General features: G+C 45.9%; 1 protein-coding gene across 2 annotated transcripts; it reads left to right on the top strand.

Annotated features, from left to right (window-relative positions):
* Positions 1 to 7,987: 7,987 nt before the first annotated feature.
* On the top strand, positions 7,988 to 10,723 carry hamp (hepcidin 1). Of its 2 annotated transcripts, XM_031904679.1 has the most exons (4): positions 7,988 to 8,002; positions 8,111 to 9,393; positions 9,534 to 9,596; positions 10,187 to 10,723. In XM_031904679.1, the coding sequence occupies exons 2-4, from the start codon at positions 9,313 to 9,315 to the stop codon at positions 10,286 to 10,288; spliced, it is 246 nt and encodes an 81-aa protein (XP_031760539.1). In that variant the 5' UTR covers positions 7,988 to 8,002; positions 8,111 to 9,312; the 3' UTR covers positions 10,289 to 10,723. The 2 variants fall into 2 exon arrangements, with proteins under 2 accessions (XP_031760539.1, NP_001090729.1); NM_001097260.1 differs by lacking the exon at positions 7,988 to 8,002 and having other exon boundaries at positions 9,290 to 9,393; positions 10,187 to 10,448.
* Positions 10,724 to 19,280: the final 8,557 nt, after the last annotated feature.

Here is a 19,280-nt window from a genome sequence, read left to right as displayed (position 1 = left end):
GTAGCACTGGGGCCACTTCACAAATATACGTCTGTTCATCACAATACTCCGGGGCTTTGCTTAGACGGGAAAGAGAAACTTTGCTGAACAGAGGGCATGTTCCTTTATATAAAATGACTATTGAAAATGTGTTCTGCCTAAAACAAAAACAAAATGAACTCCACTCCCATTTCTGCCTGTGTCTTAAGTTTACGGATATGGAGGAGTCCATTTTACAGTGTTGTCTCAGCACCGCAAGCTGATAAGGCAGAAAGCATTTCCAAACCAATATCCATTGAGCTTATGTTGCAGACAGGTGAATATTGGCCCTTTATTTTAAAGCAAAGGATTTTACGTGTACTGACTAGAAACTGCATGGAAAGGCACAGGCTAGAAATATTGAAATTTTTACTTTTTATTTTTGGATTATTGACCTTTTTAATCCAGCGTGTCTTGCCTCGTTGCTCTTTTGTTATGTTTTAGGCAAGTTTAGCACAGATGAGACTTCTTCACCTTCAGTTATTTAATCTTTGTATGTGTCTAATAGAAATTATGTATTATACAGAGATGGGATCAGTTATCCAGAAACCCATTATCAAGATCAAGTTCCAAATTATGGGAAGGCCATCTTCCATAGACTCCATTATAAGATAATTATAATTTTTAAAAATGATTTCCTTTTTCTCTGTAATAATAAAACAGTACCTGTACTTGATCCCAACTAAGATATAATTACCCCTTATTGGGGGCAGAACAGTCCTATTGGGTTTATTTCATGGTTAAATGATTCCCTTTTCTCTGTAATAATAAAACAGTACCTGTACTTGATCCCAACTAAGATATAATTACCCCTTATTGGGGCAGAACAGTCCTATTGGGTTTATTTCATGGTTAAATGATTCCCTTTTCTCTGTAATAATAAAACAGTACCTGTACTTGATCCCAACTAAGATATAATTACCCCTTATTGGGGCAGAACAGCCCTATTGGGTTTATTTCATGGTTAAATGATTCCCTTTTCTCTGTAATAATAAAACAGTACCTGTACTTGATCCCAACTAAGATATAATTACCCCTTATTGGGGGCAGAACAGCCCTATTGGGTTAAATGATTTTTCAGTTAACTTAAGTTATGGAGATCCAAATTATAGAAAGACTCTTTATCTGGAAAGCCCCAGGTCCTGAGCATTCTGGATAACAGGGCCCATACCTGTATTCCTATTGCCCCTTGCCAAGGCTGCCACCACCTTCCTTATGACTGACAGCTTATCGCTAGCTGTAATCCCTCCCCACAAAGCCTAAGGGGGGCAGGGCCTGGCAAAATGGAGGGGTGTGGCCAGATGAAAAAGGCCTTAATTCACCCCCTCTATAACATAGGCAGCTCTCTGGGTTTATATGGGGCAACCCATTATTGAAGTGTAAAATCACAGCAATCCTTAACTATATAGTACTGACTCCCTGACCTCTACTTTGTATTACCCTGTGGTTCTGCCTGGAGCCCAATGGCTTATAGCCACCCATTATGTGGTGCATATCATAGCAACGGTACAACTCGCGTTTGGGCTTGAGTTGCCCTTTAAAGGGTCTGTAAAACCAAAACAAACATATGCTTCATGCCCCCTGGTTCAGTCTATGTATGTAAAGCTGTTAAAAATTTGTATTTTTGTATAAAAAACACATGGGGGTTGGACTGGTTAAATCTAACTTGTCCCCCCCCCCCCCCCCAAGGGCCAAACCTGCTCCAAATTCTTCTCCATCAATGGAGGAAACAAAGCTTTTGCTTCTGTGGGGAATCTATCACAATGCAAGTCTATGGGGAAATCCATTTCATAGGCCCTGCAGTGTGATCCAGTCATTGTGCTATGGGCCAAATTGGGGCGAGATCCACTCGTTTGGTACCGACGCCGGCCAAGCAGACCTTACTGTGATTGGCCAGCTGTAGCTGAAACAATAATACAGCACACACACCTCAGCTTTAAATGCAGCACAACCTTAATTAATAAAGGGCAAGGGGGTCGGTATTGATAAAAAAATAAAAAATTACAAAATGTGCCCAATGCGTCTTCCCTGGAAATGCTCAGTCACTCTTTAATGGCTTGTATATATGTTTCTGCCAGTCACAGCCAATAGGATGTTAAAGGGGTGGTTCACCTTCATGTTAACTTTTCAATTGGTCTTATTGTTTTTGAATTATTTGCTTTCTTCTTCTGACTCTTTCAAAAGGGGGTCACTGACCCCGGCAGCTGAAAAAAAAAAAAAAAAGCTAAAAATATTGTTATTGTTACTTTTTATTATATATCTCTCTATTCAGACCCACTCCTTTTCATATTCCGGTTTCTCATTTGAACCACTGCCTGGTTGCTCGGGTAATTAAGACCCTAGTAACCAGGCAGTGGTTCAAATGAGAAACCGAATAAAAAGCTAAATAATTTAAAAACCACCAATAATAAGGAATGAAGACCAATTGCAAATTGTTTCAGAATAGCACACTGTGAACAACCCCTTTGAGGTGGGGGGCAGGGGGTAGCGATCCATAACAACCAATAAGTCGTTGGCTTTCAAAACCAGTAAATGTTACCTGCTGATTGGTTGCTATGGGTTACCTCCTGTACAGATAGGCAGCAGGTCTTTTTACGTTGGATTAAGATAAAGTTGTGTTTTTAGGATGTTGCCATGCCAACGTTTTGCCCATGCCCATTTTTCCGTATCTTGCTTGCCACGTGCCCGTTGCCCACTGTGACCATGACTTGAAAGCCATCTTGGAGGGGGATTACAGCTGTTTTTTTGCTAAGGCTTTTTTTTATAGCAAGGGGCAAAGCACCCAAACCTGCCCCATGCCAATGCCTTTATCGCTCTTAAGGGCAACACGCTTTAGTTTTCCCCATCCTCCATATCCTAAATCTTTTAACATTGCTGCCGCGGGCAACGTTACTTTTTTTTTTTTTTTGAGGGGGGGGATCTTTTGTTCGCCGGGGGACGTGTAACAATGTAAATAACACGTTCAAAGGTGATAAAACCGTTTTATTTAAACCTGATTGTTTCACTTGTCTTTATTTGTACCATGTGGATGCATAGTCAATAGGGTAGGGTTTTAAAAAAAAAAAAAAAAAAAATGTATATATATCAGAATTATTATTTTTTAAATGGGCCATTAGTTTGTCTCTGCGATACTGACCTTTACATGTACCACGTGTACCATGTAGTATAGACACGGAAGTGGTATGTATTTTAGGCTTATAGACCTTTAACAAAGGGCGATGAGACTTCCATTAAAAATAACCTTGCTTTGACTGACAGGCTGGGGAGCCAATGGGCACTGGTGGCAGCTCTGTCTGCAGGAAGCTTGATCATCTAACTATTCCAGCTATGAATTGGGAACCTCTATGGAAATCATTTACTGTCCTTGATGGTGCAGGTATAAGAGCTTAGAAAGTTTTTCCCATTCATGGGGGTCATATCCTCAGGCCCAATGAGCATATTGGTCAAGGGTTCTTCTACCCATGCAGCCTTATGATTGGTTCTCCCACCAGCCATGTGATTTGTTGAGCTGTGTAAAGACAAACAAGCCTAATGTCTCATTCCCAAATTAAGGGGATTCTTCTACTCTACTTTTCTGGGATGGTTCCCACTAGATGTTGGAACATTGTTGGTGTGGGATTTGCTTCCATTCAGCCACGTGAGCATTAGTTGGGCACTGATGTTGGGTGTTAGGGTTCTAATTCGTCCCACGTGTGTTCATTTAGGTTGGGGGTCAGTGCTCTGTGCAGTCAGGTTCTTCTACTATCTCCGCAAACCTATGCGGTATGGACCTGGCTTTGTGCATGGGGGCATTATTGTGCTGAAACAGGAACGAGTCAAGTCCAAATTGTTTCCACGAGGTTCGAAGCACAGAATAGACCAGGGATCCCCAACCTTTCTTACTCGTGAGCCACAGCCAAATGTAAAAAGACTTGGGGAGCAACACAAGCACCATAAAAGTTCATGGAGGAGCCAAATAAGGGCTGTGATTGGCTATTAGGTGCCTCTATGCACCCTATCAGCTTACAGGGGCTTTATTTGGTAGGAAATCTTGTTTTTATTCAACCAAAACTTGCCCCCAAGTCAGGAATTCAAAAATAACTCCCTGGTTTGGTGCACTGAGAGCAACATCCAAGGGGTTAGGGAGCAACATGTTGCCCCTGAGCAACTGGTTGGGGATCACTGGTCAAGAATATCATTGTACGTTCAGTTGAACCAGGGAGGGCCCAGCTCAAACCATGAAAAATTGCCCCAGGACATTGTCCCTCTTCCACTAAACATTACCATCAGCAAACCCAGATTCCTCATTCACACTGACAGGATTCATCACTCCAGAGATGTCTCCACTGTCCAACGGTGGCCAAGTTAGCCCCACTCCAGGGGATGCTTGGCATTGTGCATTTGCAATTTTAGACTATATTTTCTGATAGATATACCTGTTGTGCCCAAGGATTCCAGCCTCCAGTAATGCAGTGTTTGCTATGTATATACCTGGCTTTGCTTTAGATACATTTCTATATCTTAGTATTTTTCTATGTAACCTTTAGCAGGAGTTATGGTTACAAAGCCCCAAGGTCCTTGTTCAGTGTCCCGCTCCTCTGCCGGTGTCCCCGGGACTGGCCAGTCTCCCTGACGCCCAGGCTGCTAGCGGCGCCACTGGTGTTTGCTGTGTTTGAACTTTACCTCTGTCTCCTTTCCCTGTCACAACATGATGAAATCACCGGGAATCTACGAGAGCTGAGGGACACACAAAGCCACTTCTGGCAAGGCGGCTCCCCGACGCGCTGTCCATTCATCACTGGAGGCTGCTGTACTGATTCTCCTGTGCGACAGACTTGTGCAGAGTATCCCTAAACATTCTCCTTCCAGACTGTATTCCCAGGGTTTGTCGGCTTCTTACTGTTCTGCACTGCCCTCCCAGCCACAAACCCATTCTTGCTAAGTGAAATATAAGTAGTTAAAGCCAGATGTTCTACATAGTAGGTTAGGTTGAAAAAAAGAAGTACATCCATCACGTTCAACCATAATGCCTATACAGTATATAACCTGCCTAACTGCTAGTCGGTCCAAAGGAAGGCAAAAAAAACCTCTTTGTCACAGAGGGGAAAAAATTCCTTCCTGACTCCAAGATGGCAATCGGACCAGTCCCTGGATCAACCTGTACTAAGGTGTCTGCCATGTTCCCAATCATTTGGCCACTAGAGGTGCTATACTGTGATCGTCGTTATGAAATGATGGATTCTGGGCCTTCAAGTGCCTCTGTTTTCCATGCACAGATTCTCTGAAAAGCAAAGAGACTTCAAGTCCCAGAATCCACTCAAATCTGTTTAACTTTATTTTAAAAAATACATTTAATTAGATATAAACATTGATTCTGTAACAAATACATTGCTCACTGACAAAAACAACTAAGGAACTAGTTGGACAGCGAAAAGGCCACAGGTACCATCTCTGAAACCAGTGCTACTAAGTGTTAGAGAATGTCATGATATGTACTTCTACAGATAACCCAAAATACCCCTTCTCTGGTTGGTGGCCCTGGGATCATTTCCTTCTTGCCCTGCTATACAGGGTGATCACCCCAAAACACTTGAGCCTCTTTGAGGCACTTCCTGGTATTCTCCCACCATGACTTCTCTCGGGAAAGTAGCCATAGGCTGTAGCCACAATATCAACCAAGTCATCCAACATGTTCTTATCTGTTGTGGAATGATGTGATGATGCTGTGGCTCTTCCATCAGTCTAGTCTATAATCACAAACATACTGACCATTGGTGATACTGATTAGAAAGGGTTTGTGAGATGTCAGATATGGTGGAACTCTACAGTGTTCTAGGTAGCCTCTTAGACTGAAGACTAGAAATTGGATACTAGAGGGTTCCTTTGGCTTCCCCAGTGAGCAATAAATAGAGGGCAGTGTATTTGTTATTCTTTTCCAAACTGTGGTGACTTGAAACCAAGCTAAGACTTTTAGACCATGGCCCACCTTAGATGAGAGACTAACCAAAGAAAATAGGTGCTTGGCATTATTTATATAGTTAGAATAATTACAACTTCTGAACAGTGGGTACCGATCGTGAAATTTCATTCATTATGGCTGTGTTTTTACCGTTTGCACAAACGGTTCTGCATAGCTCTAAAGGTGCCCATAGACGGGCCAATTTCAGCGGCCGATATCGGTCCATTAGACCAGGGATCCCCAACCTTTTTTCCCTGCAAGGCACATTCAAATTTTAAAAGAGTTGGAGAGCAACACAAGCATGAAAATGTTCCTGGGGTTACAAACAGGGGCTCTGATTGGCGATTTGGCAGCCCCTATGGGGACTAACAGCCTACATAAGGGTATTTTTGGCAGTACACCTGGTTTTTATGCAACCAAAACTTGCCCAAAAGCCAGGAATCCAAAAATAGACATCTGCTTTGAGGCCGCTGGGAGCAACATCCAATGGACTGGAGAGCAACATGTTGCCCCCCCGAGCCACTGGTTGGGGATCACTGCTTTAGACCAATTCAGCAGCGTATTGGCCCGTGTATGAGCACCAACATTGGGCCTCCACTACTGACATCTGGCCTGAATTCAGGCAGATATCGATTGGGCAGGTTTGATTTTTTCATTGAATCGGGGTCTGCATTTGCTCATTGATGTGGTCCCTGAACCGACGGCGCCTATGCCCTGCGTTTTAATTAGATTGTTTGGTCCTAGGGCCAAAAGCTCAAATTAGCCCAATATTGACCACCCATAGGTGGGATATCAGGAGAATATCTGCTCATTTGGTGCCCTTGCCAAACAAACAGATCTTACAGTGTATGGCCACAATAAGCCCCATACAGGTTGAACAGTACCAAGGGCAAGACCAGGTTCAAATGTCGTCCTAATATGAAAGAGAAAGGGACTGAAGTTGTTGGAAAGATCTTTTTAGCCAATGATCTCAACAGCTTGTGTATATGGTCATCAGGAAACCAATATTCTGGGGCCCACCATTAATTCAAAGCAACTTTGGTTGTATGGTGATTGAGTCAATTGGCCAGTATTAGGAACAATAGCACATATGTCAATGGGGCTGATATATCAACGCAATTTTTACCGCAATGCGAGTTTTAACTTCAAGTCAAATGGAAAACTTTGGTATCTAAAAGGTGATGTAGAAGTAAATAGGAGCTGTCCTAGGCAAAATGGAAACTATTTATTCAATTCCAGTTTTATTGAGCAAATTTTTTTTTTTCCCAAAATTTTATTCATTATTGAGGTTTTTATTGGATAATTGGATTTTTTTTAGAAACAAGCAAGCGCAAATTCGCAAATTCAAATTGATTTATCAAGGCCAGAATTGTAATTTTTTTTACCATGGGAGCTGTCTTTGGCAAAATGGAAACTATTTAGTCAATTCACGTTTTTTTAAACTCATAAATTTGAGTTTTATTCAATCCAGTATTTTATATTTGGATTTTAAACTAGGCCTCCCCGTGTCTCTTTTTTTCCCTCTGCCAGGGGTAATTTTCCATATACAACACTTTATGTTTTGGGAATCTGTTGTCCCATAGTCACCCATAGGGCTAAATATTTCTCCCTCCCCTTTGGAGTGAGGTTGTTTGATGTCCACATCTCAGTTGGCGCCCCTGGGTCTGATAGAGGCTGTCTCCTGGGTGTCGGGAACGTCTGGACTTCAGCCCAGCACACAGGTTAGAGGGAGGAACCCTGCACCTCTACAAGGAGCCTATTCCAACAAAGGTCCCTGTTATTCAGCATTAATCAGCATTTTCTGGGCTGTCCGTAACATATTTGTTATTTGGTTTGGGATGCAATGAAATGTTTGTACTGAGCTCTAAAGTCATCAGGCCCCTGGGCCACAACCAATATTCCAGTAGCCTATCAGAGAATAGTGTCTATGTGCCCGTGGTGCTATTGCTTTGAGGGGGGGGGGTAAGATGGAGGTTCATATACTATCAAGCTCAGCCAACTTTGTGATATCTAAAGCTCTTAATGGAGGTGGTACACCCATTGCAGGTAAAATATTAATGGGGGCTTAGCTGCCTAGTTTTGGGAGGAGACCCAGACAACTAGGGTTTTTTTTGTTTTTTTTTTACAAACACCCAGTTGTTGTGCTTTTCCCAGACAGGGGGACCCGAACAAAGAACATTTACTTGTATGGGATTCCAAGATTTCTGAAGGGAGCCCTGGGTATCATACAACTATAGTATGGATAGAGCTTGGACAATGGAGTCTTGGTCCCACCATGGCTCACTATGGGATATTTTCTGTTTGGTGAGCAGCTAATTGTACTGGAGACCTGTGGTTGCCACAATTGATATTTGGCCGTTCAGGTGGGTCTCAAGCAACGGCTGGGGGGGCTTGGCCTGAAGGACAGTTAAGGTGAGATTTGTATTGGTCCCACCATGGCTCACTATGGGATATTTTCTGATTTCTGTTTGGTGAGCAGCTAATTTTACTGGAGACCTGTGGTTGCCACAATTGAGATTGGCCTATTCAGGTGGGTCTCAAGCAACAGCTGGGGGGCTTGGCCTGAAGGACAGTTAAGGTGAGATTTGTATTGGTCCCACCATGGCTCACTATGGGATATTTTCTGCTTGGTGAGCAGCTAATTTTACTGGAGACCTGTGGTTGCCACAATTGAGATTGGCCCGTTCAGGTGGGTCTCAAGCAACAGCCGGGGGGCTTGGCCTGAAGGACAGTTAAGGTGAGATTTGGAGTGGTCCCACCATAACTGACTATAGGATATTTTCTGATTTGTGTTTGCTGAGCAGCCAAACTATAGGTTGACCCCTGTAGATGAGCCTAAAACAATGGCCAGGGGGGGGGTTCGCCTGAAGGCCAGTTAAGGTGAAATTTGGAGAGAATACCTATTTGCCATATTAGATACTTATAGGGATAAACCCCAGTTATTCTTGATTCTTACAGTGAGCTTTGAATTTAGAAAGTCCAAAACCTGTGCATGTATGTGCTTATGGTATTAAGGGGAACTGCACCAATTCAGCACTTTCTATAGGCACTTTGGGCACATTGGGCACTTTGGCTGCTGTGAGAGTTCAGAAGACTCTCCGTGTATTTCTGTTTGTCCTACGAAATTCCGAAACCTGGATTTTTTTAAAAAAAAGATATTGGGCTTGGATAAACAAACAGATAGTAGGGAGGGAAGACAGCCTGGCGCGTGGGATTATCAGCAGTGTGACCTACTGGGTGACTGACCCTGAGCTGGGTGCTGCCTATAAATACGCCTGTCTGGGAGCAGGGGAGACAGGATCTGCTCCGGAGTCACATTCACCTGCACAACAGAGACTGACAGGCGCTACAGAACCATGAAACCAGTCCCAATCTGCTGTTTGCTGCTCCTTCTCTCCTTCATCTGCCACAGGGGCCACAGCGCCTCCCTCAGTGGGGTAAGTGCAGCTATGAGCATTTTATCCTACTTGGTACCCAGGCAGCCATGTTTATACTGCTGATGTACTTGCAGACCCCAATGGAACAGGTCCCTGACCCATTCACATTCTCTCTTTATCCTTTGTGTTCTCATTATCAGAATGAAGTCACGGTGACGGGAAACCAGATCCCTGAAACCCAGATGGAGGAGTCCAATGCTCTGGTGAGTCTCCTGTCCGGGGCTGTAGGGCTACTGGTGGGTCTGTCTGTAGGGTAGGGCCTTACTGGGGCCTACAAGGGACGAATTGCTATTATCCTTATATGCATCCAGTCTTGAACCCTCAGCCCCCCATAGAACATCTGCAGCCAACTCCTTACAGCAATTATCTACATGTTATAGAAGTTGAAATAAGAAAGGTATGATGGGGGGTCCACCAAGAGATAACGTGCTACTGATAGCAGGTCCCTCCTATTCTTCATGCACCAAGGGATGCCCAGCCTGCCCCTATTCTTGTTGAGCTGACCAGATTCCTGCCAGGCTTCCCCAAAGTCTTCTAAGGGAGGGGGGCCACTTTTAGTTATGCCATTCATTGCATTAGCAAGCCAATTGCATTACAGCCACTTGAATCTAGCGAGCTGGCCAGCCATCTTACACTATTGGGGGGCTGCTGTCACTTTAAGGAATCAATCACCGTGGTTCCCTGATCCATTACTGTATCTCTAGCCAATCAGAGATCCCAACTTTGTTACATTAACTTTCCCACTTTCCTATCCCAGGGCTCCTCATTGATATCTGCTTTTTTCATCTTGCAGGAGCCTCTACTCAGGAGCAAGAGACAGTCCCACCTCTCCATCTGCGTCCACTGCTGCAACTGTTGCAAATACAAGGGCTGTGGCAAATGCTGTCTGACCTGAAGGCTCCGCCTCCTAATCCAGGGAAGAGGGACTTCATCAGGGGACACAATGTATGGCTGGAGGAAAGGTCCACACTTATGATCAGATAGGGTCAAGCTTTGGATCTTCAGTTGGGGTTGGACAACATCTCCTACAATAAGAAGTCTTGCCAACAACTGCCCCATCTCAAAATATCTAAACTTAGTTCCGCTCCCCCCATCTCCTCCCTGAGCCTGCTGAGGCTGAATATATTTATTTATTATACGTCACAATCTCTCTTCCTCTCATACCCGTGGCCCCTCACTGCCCCTTTGTATTTATAACTTGGTTTGTGTTCATTGTCTTGTGTTTTTGTAAATATGTTGTGTATTCTATATGTTTTATTGTTAGATTTGATGTAATATTGGCATGTACAGGAGTAGTAAAAATAAAAAATGTATTATATATTTGGTGATAGATGTGACATCTCCATTACTTGTGTTGTTGCCATACTGACATGAACATCTACAGGGTGTTATGGTGCCTTCTAATATTTAACTTCGATATATTATGACATTTATGACCACTCAGATGATCAAGTCACACCTAGCTGTACCGACCTGCCCCAAACCTGCCCCATTTTCCAGTTAGCACTGATGGTAGGTAACAGCTGGGGGGTATAGGGGTTATGAACACTGGGCATCAAGAGTGACTTACACATATAAAATTGGGGTCTCAGACTGGCCAGTCTCTAGTTATACTCATCCACACCACTGCATTCCATCAACCAACAATACAGGTTGATTAGATACATAGAAAGGATCAGGGATGGAATGGGGTGTGCAGGGCCCACTAGGGCTACCGCCTCAGGGTCCCCCAGCGTGGTTTCCAAACCCCCCCTGGATAATGTACCCCCTACTGTAAATGATAAGGATATTAGCAGTCACTGAGGGGTTCTGTGCCCATATAAAGGCACAAGGCTGCAGGCTGAGTTATACAGGGAACTCTGAGTATCACTCATGTATTATAAGGGATAATGTACCCCCTACTGTAAATGATAAGGATATTAGCAGTCACTGAGGGGTTCTGTGCCCATATAAAGGCACAAGGCTGCAGGCTGAGTTATACAGGGAACTCTGAGTATCACTCATGTATTATAAGGGATACTGTACCCCCTACTGTAAATGATAAGGATATTAGCAGTCACTGAGGGGTTCTGTGCCCATATAAAGGCACAAGGCTGCAGGCTGAGTTATACAGGGAACTCTGAGTATCACTCATGTATTATAAGGGATACTGTACCCCCTACTGTAAATGATAAGGATATTAGCAGTCACTGAGGGCTTCTGTGCCCATATAAAGGCACAAGGCTGCAGGCTGAGTTATACAGGGAACTCTGAGTATCACTCATGTATTATAAGGGATAATGTACCCCCTACTGTAAATGATAAGGATATTAGCAGTCACTGAGGGGTTCTGTGCCCATATAAAGGCACAAGGCTGCAGGCTGAGTTATACAGGGAACTCTGAGTATCACCCATGTATTATAAGGGATAATGTACCCCCTACTGTAAATGATAAGGATATTAGAAGTCACTGAGGGGTTCTGTGCCCATAGGGAACTCTAAATAAGGGGCAGATTTATCAAAATGATTAGAGTTCACCACAGAAAAAATCACACACTTCCTATACATTCCTATAGGTTTTTAGAAAGTTAGAGTTTACCATTTGATAGATACACTTCTAAAAATCCCATAGAAATGAATAGGAAGTGAGTGAATTTTTTAGTTCTAATCTCACATTTTGATAAATGTGCCCCCCAGGAGCTAGCTATACGTTTGGCGCTGTACCACCTACCAGCAAATATGTTATCACATGAGCCCAGTAGGTGGTGCTATAATAAACTAAACTACATCACACAATCCTTACTGAAACTATATGTTATTCCTCGTACTTACACTTACACCCAGCATGATTGTTATGCATTACTAATAGATCACTTACTAATTATTGCTTTTACCTGCTGCTGAGTGCCAGGTTTTGCACTTATGTTGTGTCCCATATGCACTTATGCCATTATTTTACACCTGCCTGGAAAATGCATAGGGATTAACGGGGCCCATGTAATAAAAATATGAGGGGGAAAAGTATTTTTTTCTCAACCCTGGATTTGACTTGACAAATAAACATTCCTTTTATATGACAATTTTTACTTGTGGCTACACCATCACAAAATATCATTCAGATTATTAATAAATATTACAGGTATTACACAGGGTCTCTATGGATTATTTCTAAGCACCCACAATCTTTCCCAAGTGGGTTGAGCACTTGTCCCGTTTGTTACTGTTTCTCTATATTCAAGATCTTGAATCTACCATCAATGTGACTTGTGACTGCATCTCTTGCCTTAGTGTCCCTTTCTTGGCCAACTTGAACCATCTTGCTCTAACATCTTCCTCTGGGCCTATTGGCCCCATCTTGCTCCACTAGGACCAACTTTTCCTTCTGTCTTACCCTAACCCAGGGGTCCCCAACCTTTCTTACTTGTGAGCCACAGTCAAATATAAAAAGACTTGGGGAGCAACACAAGCACCATAAAAGTTCATGGAGGAGCCAAATAAGGGCTGTGATTGGCTATTAGGGGCCTCTATGCACCCTATCAGCTTACAGGGGATTTATTTGGTAGGAAATCTTGTTTTTATTCAACCAAAACTTGCCCCCAAGTCAGGAATTCAAAAATAACTCCCTGGTTTGGGGGCACTGAGAGCAACACCCAAGGGGTTGGTAAGCACTGCCCTAACCTTTCCATCTTGCCTCATTGTCTCCATCTTCCTCTAATTTCTCCATTTTGCCCTAATGTCACATCTTTTCCCCTTGACTTACCGTTGCTAACTTGCCCAAATAGGAAAACATAGTTCTGCTCTTTCGATTTCCCCCTACTCTCTCAGTCTTCCCTACTGTCTCCATCTTGCCCCACTGTATCCATCTACTGTCACCCTCTTGCCCTACTGTCTTTATCTTGCCCTAGATACCCCATCTCTTGCCCTACTGTGCCTAACTTACCCCCAACCCATCTTTTCCTCCTGCTTTCTCCTCATTTCATCATATTGCTCAATTGTAACCATCTTGTCCTCAGGGCCAGAACTAGGGTAGGCAGAAGAGGCAGCTGCCTAGGGCGCAATGATTGGGGGGCGCCAGGCAGCCTCTCCTGCCTACCCCTAGTCCACTCTCTTTAGTCATTGCCCCCACCGCTTGTCCTTACGCGGTGGGGGCAATGATCCATAGAATCGCAACGCGAACCCCGCCCCCCAGCGCGTTCAACTGTGCATGCGCGCCAAAGGGGGGGCCAATGAGGAAGGTGCAGGGGCGAGGTGGCCGACCGAGTTGCCTAGGGCGCCCGGTCGACTTGGCCCGCCCCTGCTTGTCCTAGTGACCCTATCTCTTGTCTTACTCTTGCTACCATACCCAAATAATCAAGCCCGGTTCTTTCCATTGTTTTCTACTGTCTCATCTTTCTCTACTGTCTCCATTTTGCCTTACTGTTTCTCCATTATTCCCTATAGTCACCCTCTAGCCCTAATGTCTCCATCTTGCCCTAATGTCTCGATTTTGCCCTACTGTTTCCATCCTATCCTACTGTCTCCATTATTCCCTGCTGTCACCCTCTAGCCCTACTGTTCCCCTCTAGCCCTGCTGTCTTCATCTCACCCTAATGTTTTCATCTTTGCTTACTGACACCCTCTAGCCCTACTGTCTCCATCTTGCCCTACTGTCTCCATCTTGCCCTACTGTCTCCATCTTGTCCTACTGTCTCCATCTTGTCCTACTGTCTTCATCTTGCCCTACTGTCTCCATCTTGTCCTATTGTCTCCATCTTGCCCTACTGTCTCCATCTTGCCCTACTGTCTCCATCTTGCCCTACTGTCTCCAACTTACCCTACTGTCTCCATCTTGTCCCACTGTCTCCATCTTGCCCCACTGTCTCCATCTTGTCCCACTGTCTTCATCTTGTCCTACTGTCTCCATCTTACCCTACTGTCTCCATCTTGCCCTACTGTCTCCATCTTGCCCTACTGTCTCCATCTTGACCCTACTGTCTCCATCTCACCCTACTGTTTCTATCTTTCCCTACTGTCTCCATCTTGCCCTACTGTCTCCATCTTGCCCTACTGTCTCCATCTTGCCCTACTGTCTCCATCTTGACCCTACTGTCTCCATCTCACCCTACTGTTTCCATCTTTCCCTACTGTCACCCTCTAAACCTCCTTTTCTGTTAGCACCTACAGATCATGCTATGGGGAGACCCAGTACACAGTATACATGGGGCAGTCCACATTTTTCTACCCCCTGAAAGCCAGATTTGAGTGCTATAAACATGTGAGCAAATCATTTTGTATGGCAATAGACAGTCTTTCTACGTGGCACAAATCTCACAAATACAAAATGTGTTTTTTGGGGAAATCTTGGGGCTCATTTTAAATGTGCTAAAGGCAGGGAGGCAGTTACACGGGGACTTGCCGAGATCACAAAGACAAGGAAACATATATTTTATACGTGTATTTTTTCTGTATCGCACTGAAGATCACTTTATTTTCCAAGGTATAAACACTGCAATTTTTTTATTGTCCTGAAATCTCTTTTCTTATCAGATTCTGTCTCCGCGTGACCTCATTCCCTTTCATCCTTGACAGGAAGAGCAATTTCTGCACAAACATTTTGGGGACATTTCTCTATACTTTGTGTCCCATATGCACATAGAGCAGGAATTTCCCCCACCCCCCTGTCCCTCCCCAGGTTGGTGGGTTGATGTCCTCATCTCGGCTGGCGCCCCTGGGTCTGACAGTGACCGACACCTGGGAGCCGACAGCTCCTGAACTTCAGCCCAACACACAGGTCGGAGGCAGGAACCTTATCAGGGAGATTATTACAGGAAAGGTCCTTGTTGTTGTGATGTGGATCAGCCATAGCTGTGTTACTATACGGTGTCTCCCCCCCACCCAACACACAGAAACCCCCCCATAACAGAGATTTACACACAAGTAGGGATGTTATTTTACTGGGGATCATTGAACCTTCTGCATTGTTACATTTATTTGAAATATCTGAACCGCAGTTATATTTATCATTTTAGGGCCCCATTGAGATTGTTTTTGTGCATAAAGTGCTGTCCTCCTGTCTCCTTGCCCCCTACCTTCCCTCATCATTACAACATTCAGGGGCTCATTTACCAATGTGGGGGTTAAATTACACCAGTACAGTTACCCTTACCAACCACAGATGGAAAGCACCGACCAATTGCTCCCTGTAGCAGGTGTATGGGGGCCATAGTCACCTCCAGCCCAACATCTTTTTGACCCCCCCCATCCCAAGTCATTTTAGATGTTAAAAATGAGCACTGCTATTATTTATATAGTCGCTCCTTCCCCTTCCTGTGACATCAGAGATGGGCGGGCAGTGTTAAACTGGGGTACTGGGGGGCCCAACAGGGGACATCACCCCTACCCATATGGTGGGCTTACATCTCAAAGGCCAACAACCCCATTCCCCCACCCCAACGCAACTCTCCACAGTCCCATCATGTATCTTCTCTAGCTGCCAACCGGCCAACTTTCCATCAAAACCGTTCTTCCCACCCCGCAGTTCCCAGACAGGCAGCAGGCCTAGGACGGCAGAGCCAACCTGGATTTTTCCTGGTGTCCCACTTGCCCAGTTTGACCCTGTGGTCGGTAAATTGCGGGTATATAAATGATACTGTGGTTGGTTTGGGGCAGTGGTTCCCAACCTTCCTGATACCGCAACCCTTTAATACAGTTCCTCATGTTGTGGTGACCCCCAACCATAAAATTATTCCTAAGACCATCGCAAATATGTGTTTTCCAATGGTCTTAGGCGACCCCTGTGAAAGGGTCATTCAACCCCCAAAGGGGCCCCGACCCACAGGTTGAGAACCGCTGGTTTAGGGTGATTTAGGGCTGGAAGGGGTTTATTGGGGTTATGTAATAAAAGGCACTAAGTTTGCCCAGGAGCAGTAACCCATAGCAACCAATCAGCATGTAGCATTTACTGGTCACAAACAAACATCTTATTGGTTGCTCTGGGTTACCGCTCCTGGGCAAACTTAGAGCCTTTTATTACATATAGGGGATAGAGTCCAAACTGAGCTAACTACAGATTGACATGGAAATCATTCATACCAAATTTGATTCAAATAATGTGAAATTGCTGTGCTGTAAATCCCACCATTCCTGCGGCAAGTCTATGGGGTCTATTCATGAAAGTATATTCGCTCCGAATACAACTAATTCGTATTTCTTCGTACCTTGCGTATTTTTGCTGGTTTTTTCGTTATTTTGCGTAACTTTTTTGTACCGTGCATCAAAAATTACACGTCAAAATGGTTCTATCGCAACACGTACGAAAGTTTCGGATTCATTCAAGCTTCAGTATGGTGACTTTCCTTGGGCCAGGTTGGAGCTGCAGAGTGTCATTGAGCCCTATGGGAGACTTTCCTTGGGCCGGGTTGGAGCTGCAGAGTGCCATTGAGCCCTATGGGAGACTTTCCTTGGGCCGGGTTGGAGCTGCAGAGTGCCATTGAGCCCTATGGGAGACTTTCCTTGGGCCAGGTTGGAGCTGCAGAGTGCCATTGAGCCCTATGGGAGACTTTCCTTGGGCCGGGTTGGAGCTGCAGAGTGTCATTGAGCCCTATGGGAGACTTTCCTTGGGCCGGGTTGGAGCTGCAGAGTGCCATTGAGCCCTATGGGAGACTTTCCTTGGGCCGGGTTGGAGCTGCAGAGTGCCATTGAGCCCTATGGGAGACTTTCCTTGGGCCAGGTTGGAGCTGCAGAGTGCCATTGAGCCCTATGGGAGACTTTCCTTGGGCCGGGTTGGAGCTGCAGAGTGCCATTGAGCCCTATGGGAGGCTTTCCTTGGGCCGGTTGGAGCTGCAGAGTGCCATTGAGCCCTATGGGAGACTTTCCTTGGGCCGGGTTGGAGCTGCAGAGTGCCATTGAGCCCTATGGGAGACTTTCCTTGGGCCGGGTTGGAGCTGCAGAGTGCCATTGAGCCCTATGGGAGACTTTCCTTGGGCCGGGTTGGAGCTGCAGAGTGCCATTGAGCCCTATGGGAGACTTTCCTTGGGCCGGGTTGGAGCTGCAGAGTGCCATTGAGCCCTATGGGAGACTTTCCTTGGGCCGGGTTGGAGCTGCAGAGTGCCATTGAGCCCTATGGGAGACTTTCCTTGGGCCGGGTTGGAGCTGCAGAGTGCCATTGAGCCCTATGGGAGACTTTCCTTGGGCCGGGTTGGAGCTGCAGAGTGCCATTGAGCCCTATGGGAGACTTTCCTTGGGCCGGGTTGGAGCTGCAGAGTGCCATTGAGCCCTATGGGAGACTTTCCCTTGGGCCGGGTTGGAGCTGCAGAGTGCCATTGAGCCCTATGGGAGGCTTTCCTTGGGCCGGGTTGGAGCTGCAGAGTGCCATTGAGCCCTATGGGAGGCTTCCTTGGGCCGGGTTGGAGCTGCAGAGTGCCATTGAGCCCTATGGGAGACTTTCCTTGGGCCGGGTTGGAGCTGCAGAGTGCCATTGAGCCTATGGGAGACTTTCCTTGGGCCAGGTTGGAGCTGCAGAGTGCCATTGAGCCCTATGGGAGACTTTCCTTGGGCCGGGTTGGACCTGCAGAGTGCCATTGAGCCGTATGGGAGACTTTCCTTGGGCCGGGTTGGAGCTGCAGAGTGCCATTGAGCCCTATGGGAGACTTTCCTTGGGCGGGTTGGAGCTGCAGAGTGCCATTGAGCCCTATGGGAGACTTTCCTTGGGCCGGGTTGGAGCTGCAGAGTGCCATTGAGCCCTATGGGAGGCTTTCCTTGGGCCGGGTTGGAGCTGCAGAGTGCCATTGAGCCCTATGGGAGACTTTCCTTGGGCCGGGTTGGAGCTGCAGAGTGCCATTGAGCCCTATGGGAGACTTTCCTTGGGCCGGGTTGGAGCTGCAGAGTGCCATTGAGCCCTATGGGAGGCTTTCCTTGGGCCGGGTTGGAGCTGCAGAGTGCCATTGAGCCCTATGGGAGACTTTCCTTGGGCCGGGTTGGAGCTGCAGAGTGCCATTGAGCCCTATGGGAGACTTTCCTTGGGCCGGGTTGGAGCTGCAGAGTGCATTGAGCCCTATGGGAGCTCCTTGGCGGTTGGGCTGCAGGGCTTTGGCCTTGGGTCCTTCCTTGGGCCGGGTTGGAGCTGCAGAGTGCCATTGAGCCCTATGGGAGACTTTCCTTGGGTCGGGTTGGAGCTGCAGAGTGCCATTGAGCCCTATGGGAGACTTTCCTTGGGCCGGGTTGGAGCTGCAGAGTGCCATTGAGCCCTATGGGAGACTTTCCTTGGGCCGGGTTGGAGCTGCAGAGTGCCATTGAGCCCTATGGGAGACTTTCCTTGGGCCAGGTTGGAGCTGCAGAGTGCCATTGAGCCCTATGGGAGACTTTCCTTGGGCCAGGTTGGAGCTGCAGAGTGCCATTGAGCCCTATGGGAGACTTTCCTTGGGCCGGGTTGGAGCTGCAGAGTGCCATTGAGCCCTATGGGAGACTTTCCTTGGGCCAGGTTGGAGCTGCAGAGTGCCATTGAGCCCTATGGGAGACTTTCCTTGGGCCGGGTTGGAGCTGCAGAGTGCCATTGAGCCCTATGGGAGGCTTCCAAAATCATGCACAGATGGATCAAAGTCGGAAAGGTTTTCCTGCCGTTTACGATCGTTCCATATGAAAATTTCAGATCGCCAATACGATATTATCGTGACTAATACGATTTTTTTGGAAGCATTTTGTGATATTTGCGATCTTCAGAAATTATTGTATCCAATCCGAATTTTTCCCATTCGGGCTTCGAACTCGTGATTTGATGAATAGACCCCTATGTGTTCCAGAAATCCAGTGGTATAACTAGATGTTATAGGTCCCCATAGCAAAATCATTTCAGCACCCCATAATCTCTCCATATAAGATATCTTTAATGAACATGTATTTAAATTGCTTAGTGGGCCCCTACGTCTTTGGGG

Source organism: Xenopus tropicalis, chromosome 7 (assembly GCF_000004195.4).
Source record: "Xenopus tropicalis strain Nigerian chromosome 7, UCB_Xtro_10.0, whole genome shotgun sequence".
Classification (NCBI taxonomy): domain Eukaryota; kingdom Metazoa; phylum Chordata; class Amphibia; order Anura; family Pipidae; genus Xenopus; species Xenopus tropicalis.
Note: the sequence above shows the minus strand (reverse complement) of the source record. Positions and strands in the feature narration are given on the sequence as shown.

Bases quoted from the DNA above. Each gene is read 5' to 3' on its own strand.
- hamp (XM_031904679.1), top strand. From the start codon at position 9,313: ATGAAACCAGTCCCAATCTGCTGTTTGCTGCTCCTTCTCTCCTTCATC. The intron at 9,394-9,533 runs GTAAGTGCAGCT...TCTCATTATCAG, and splicing joins ACAGCGCCTCCCTCAGTGGG to AATGAAGTCACGGTGACGGG. The intron at 9,597-10,186 runs GTGAGTCTCCTG...TTCATCTTGCAG, and splicing joins TGGAGGAGTCCAATGCTCTG to GAGCCTCTACTCAGGAGCAA.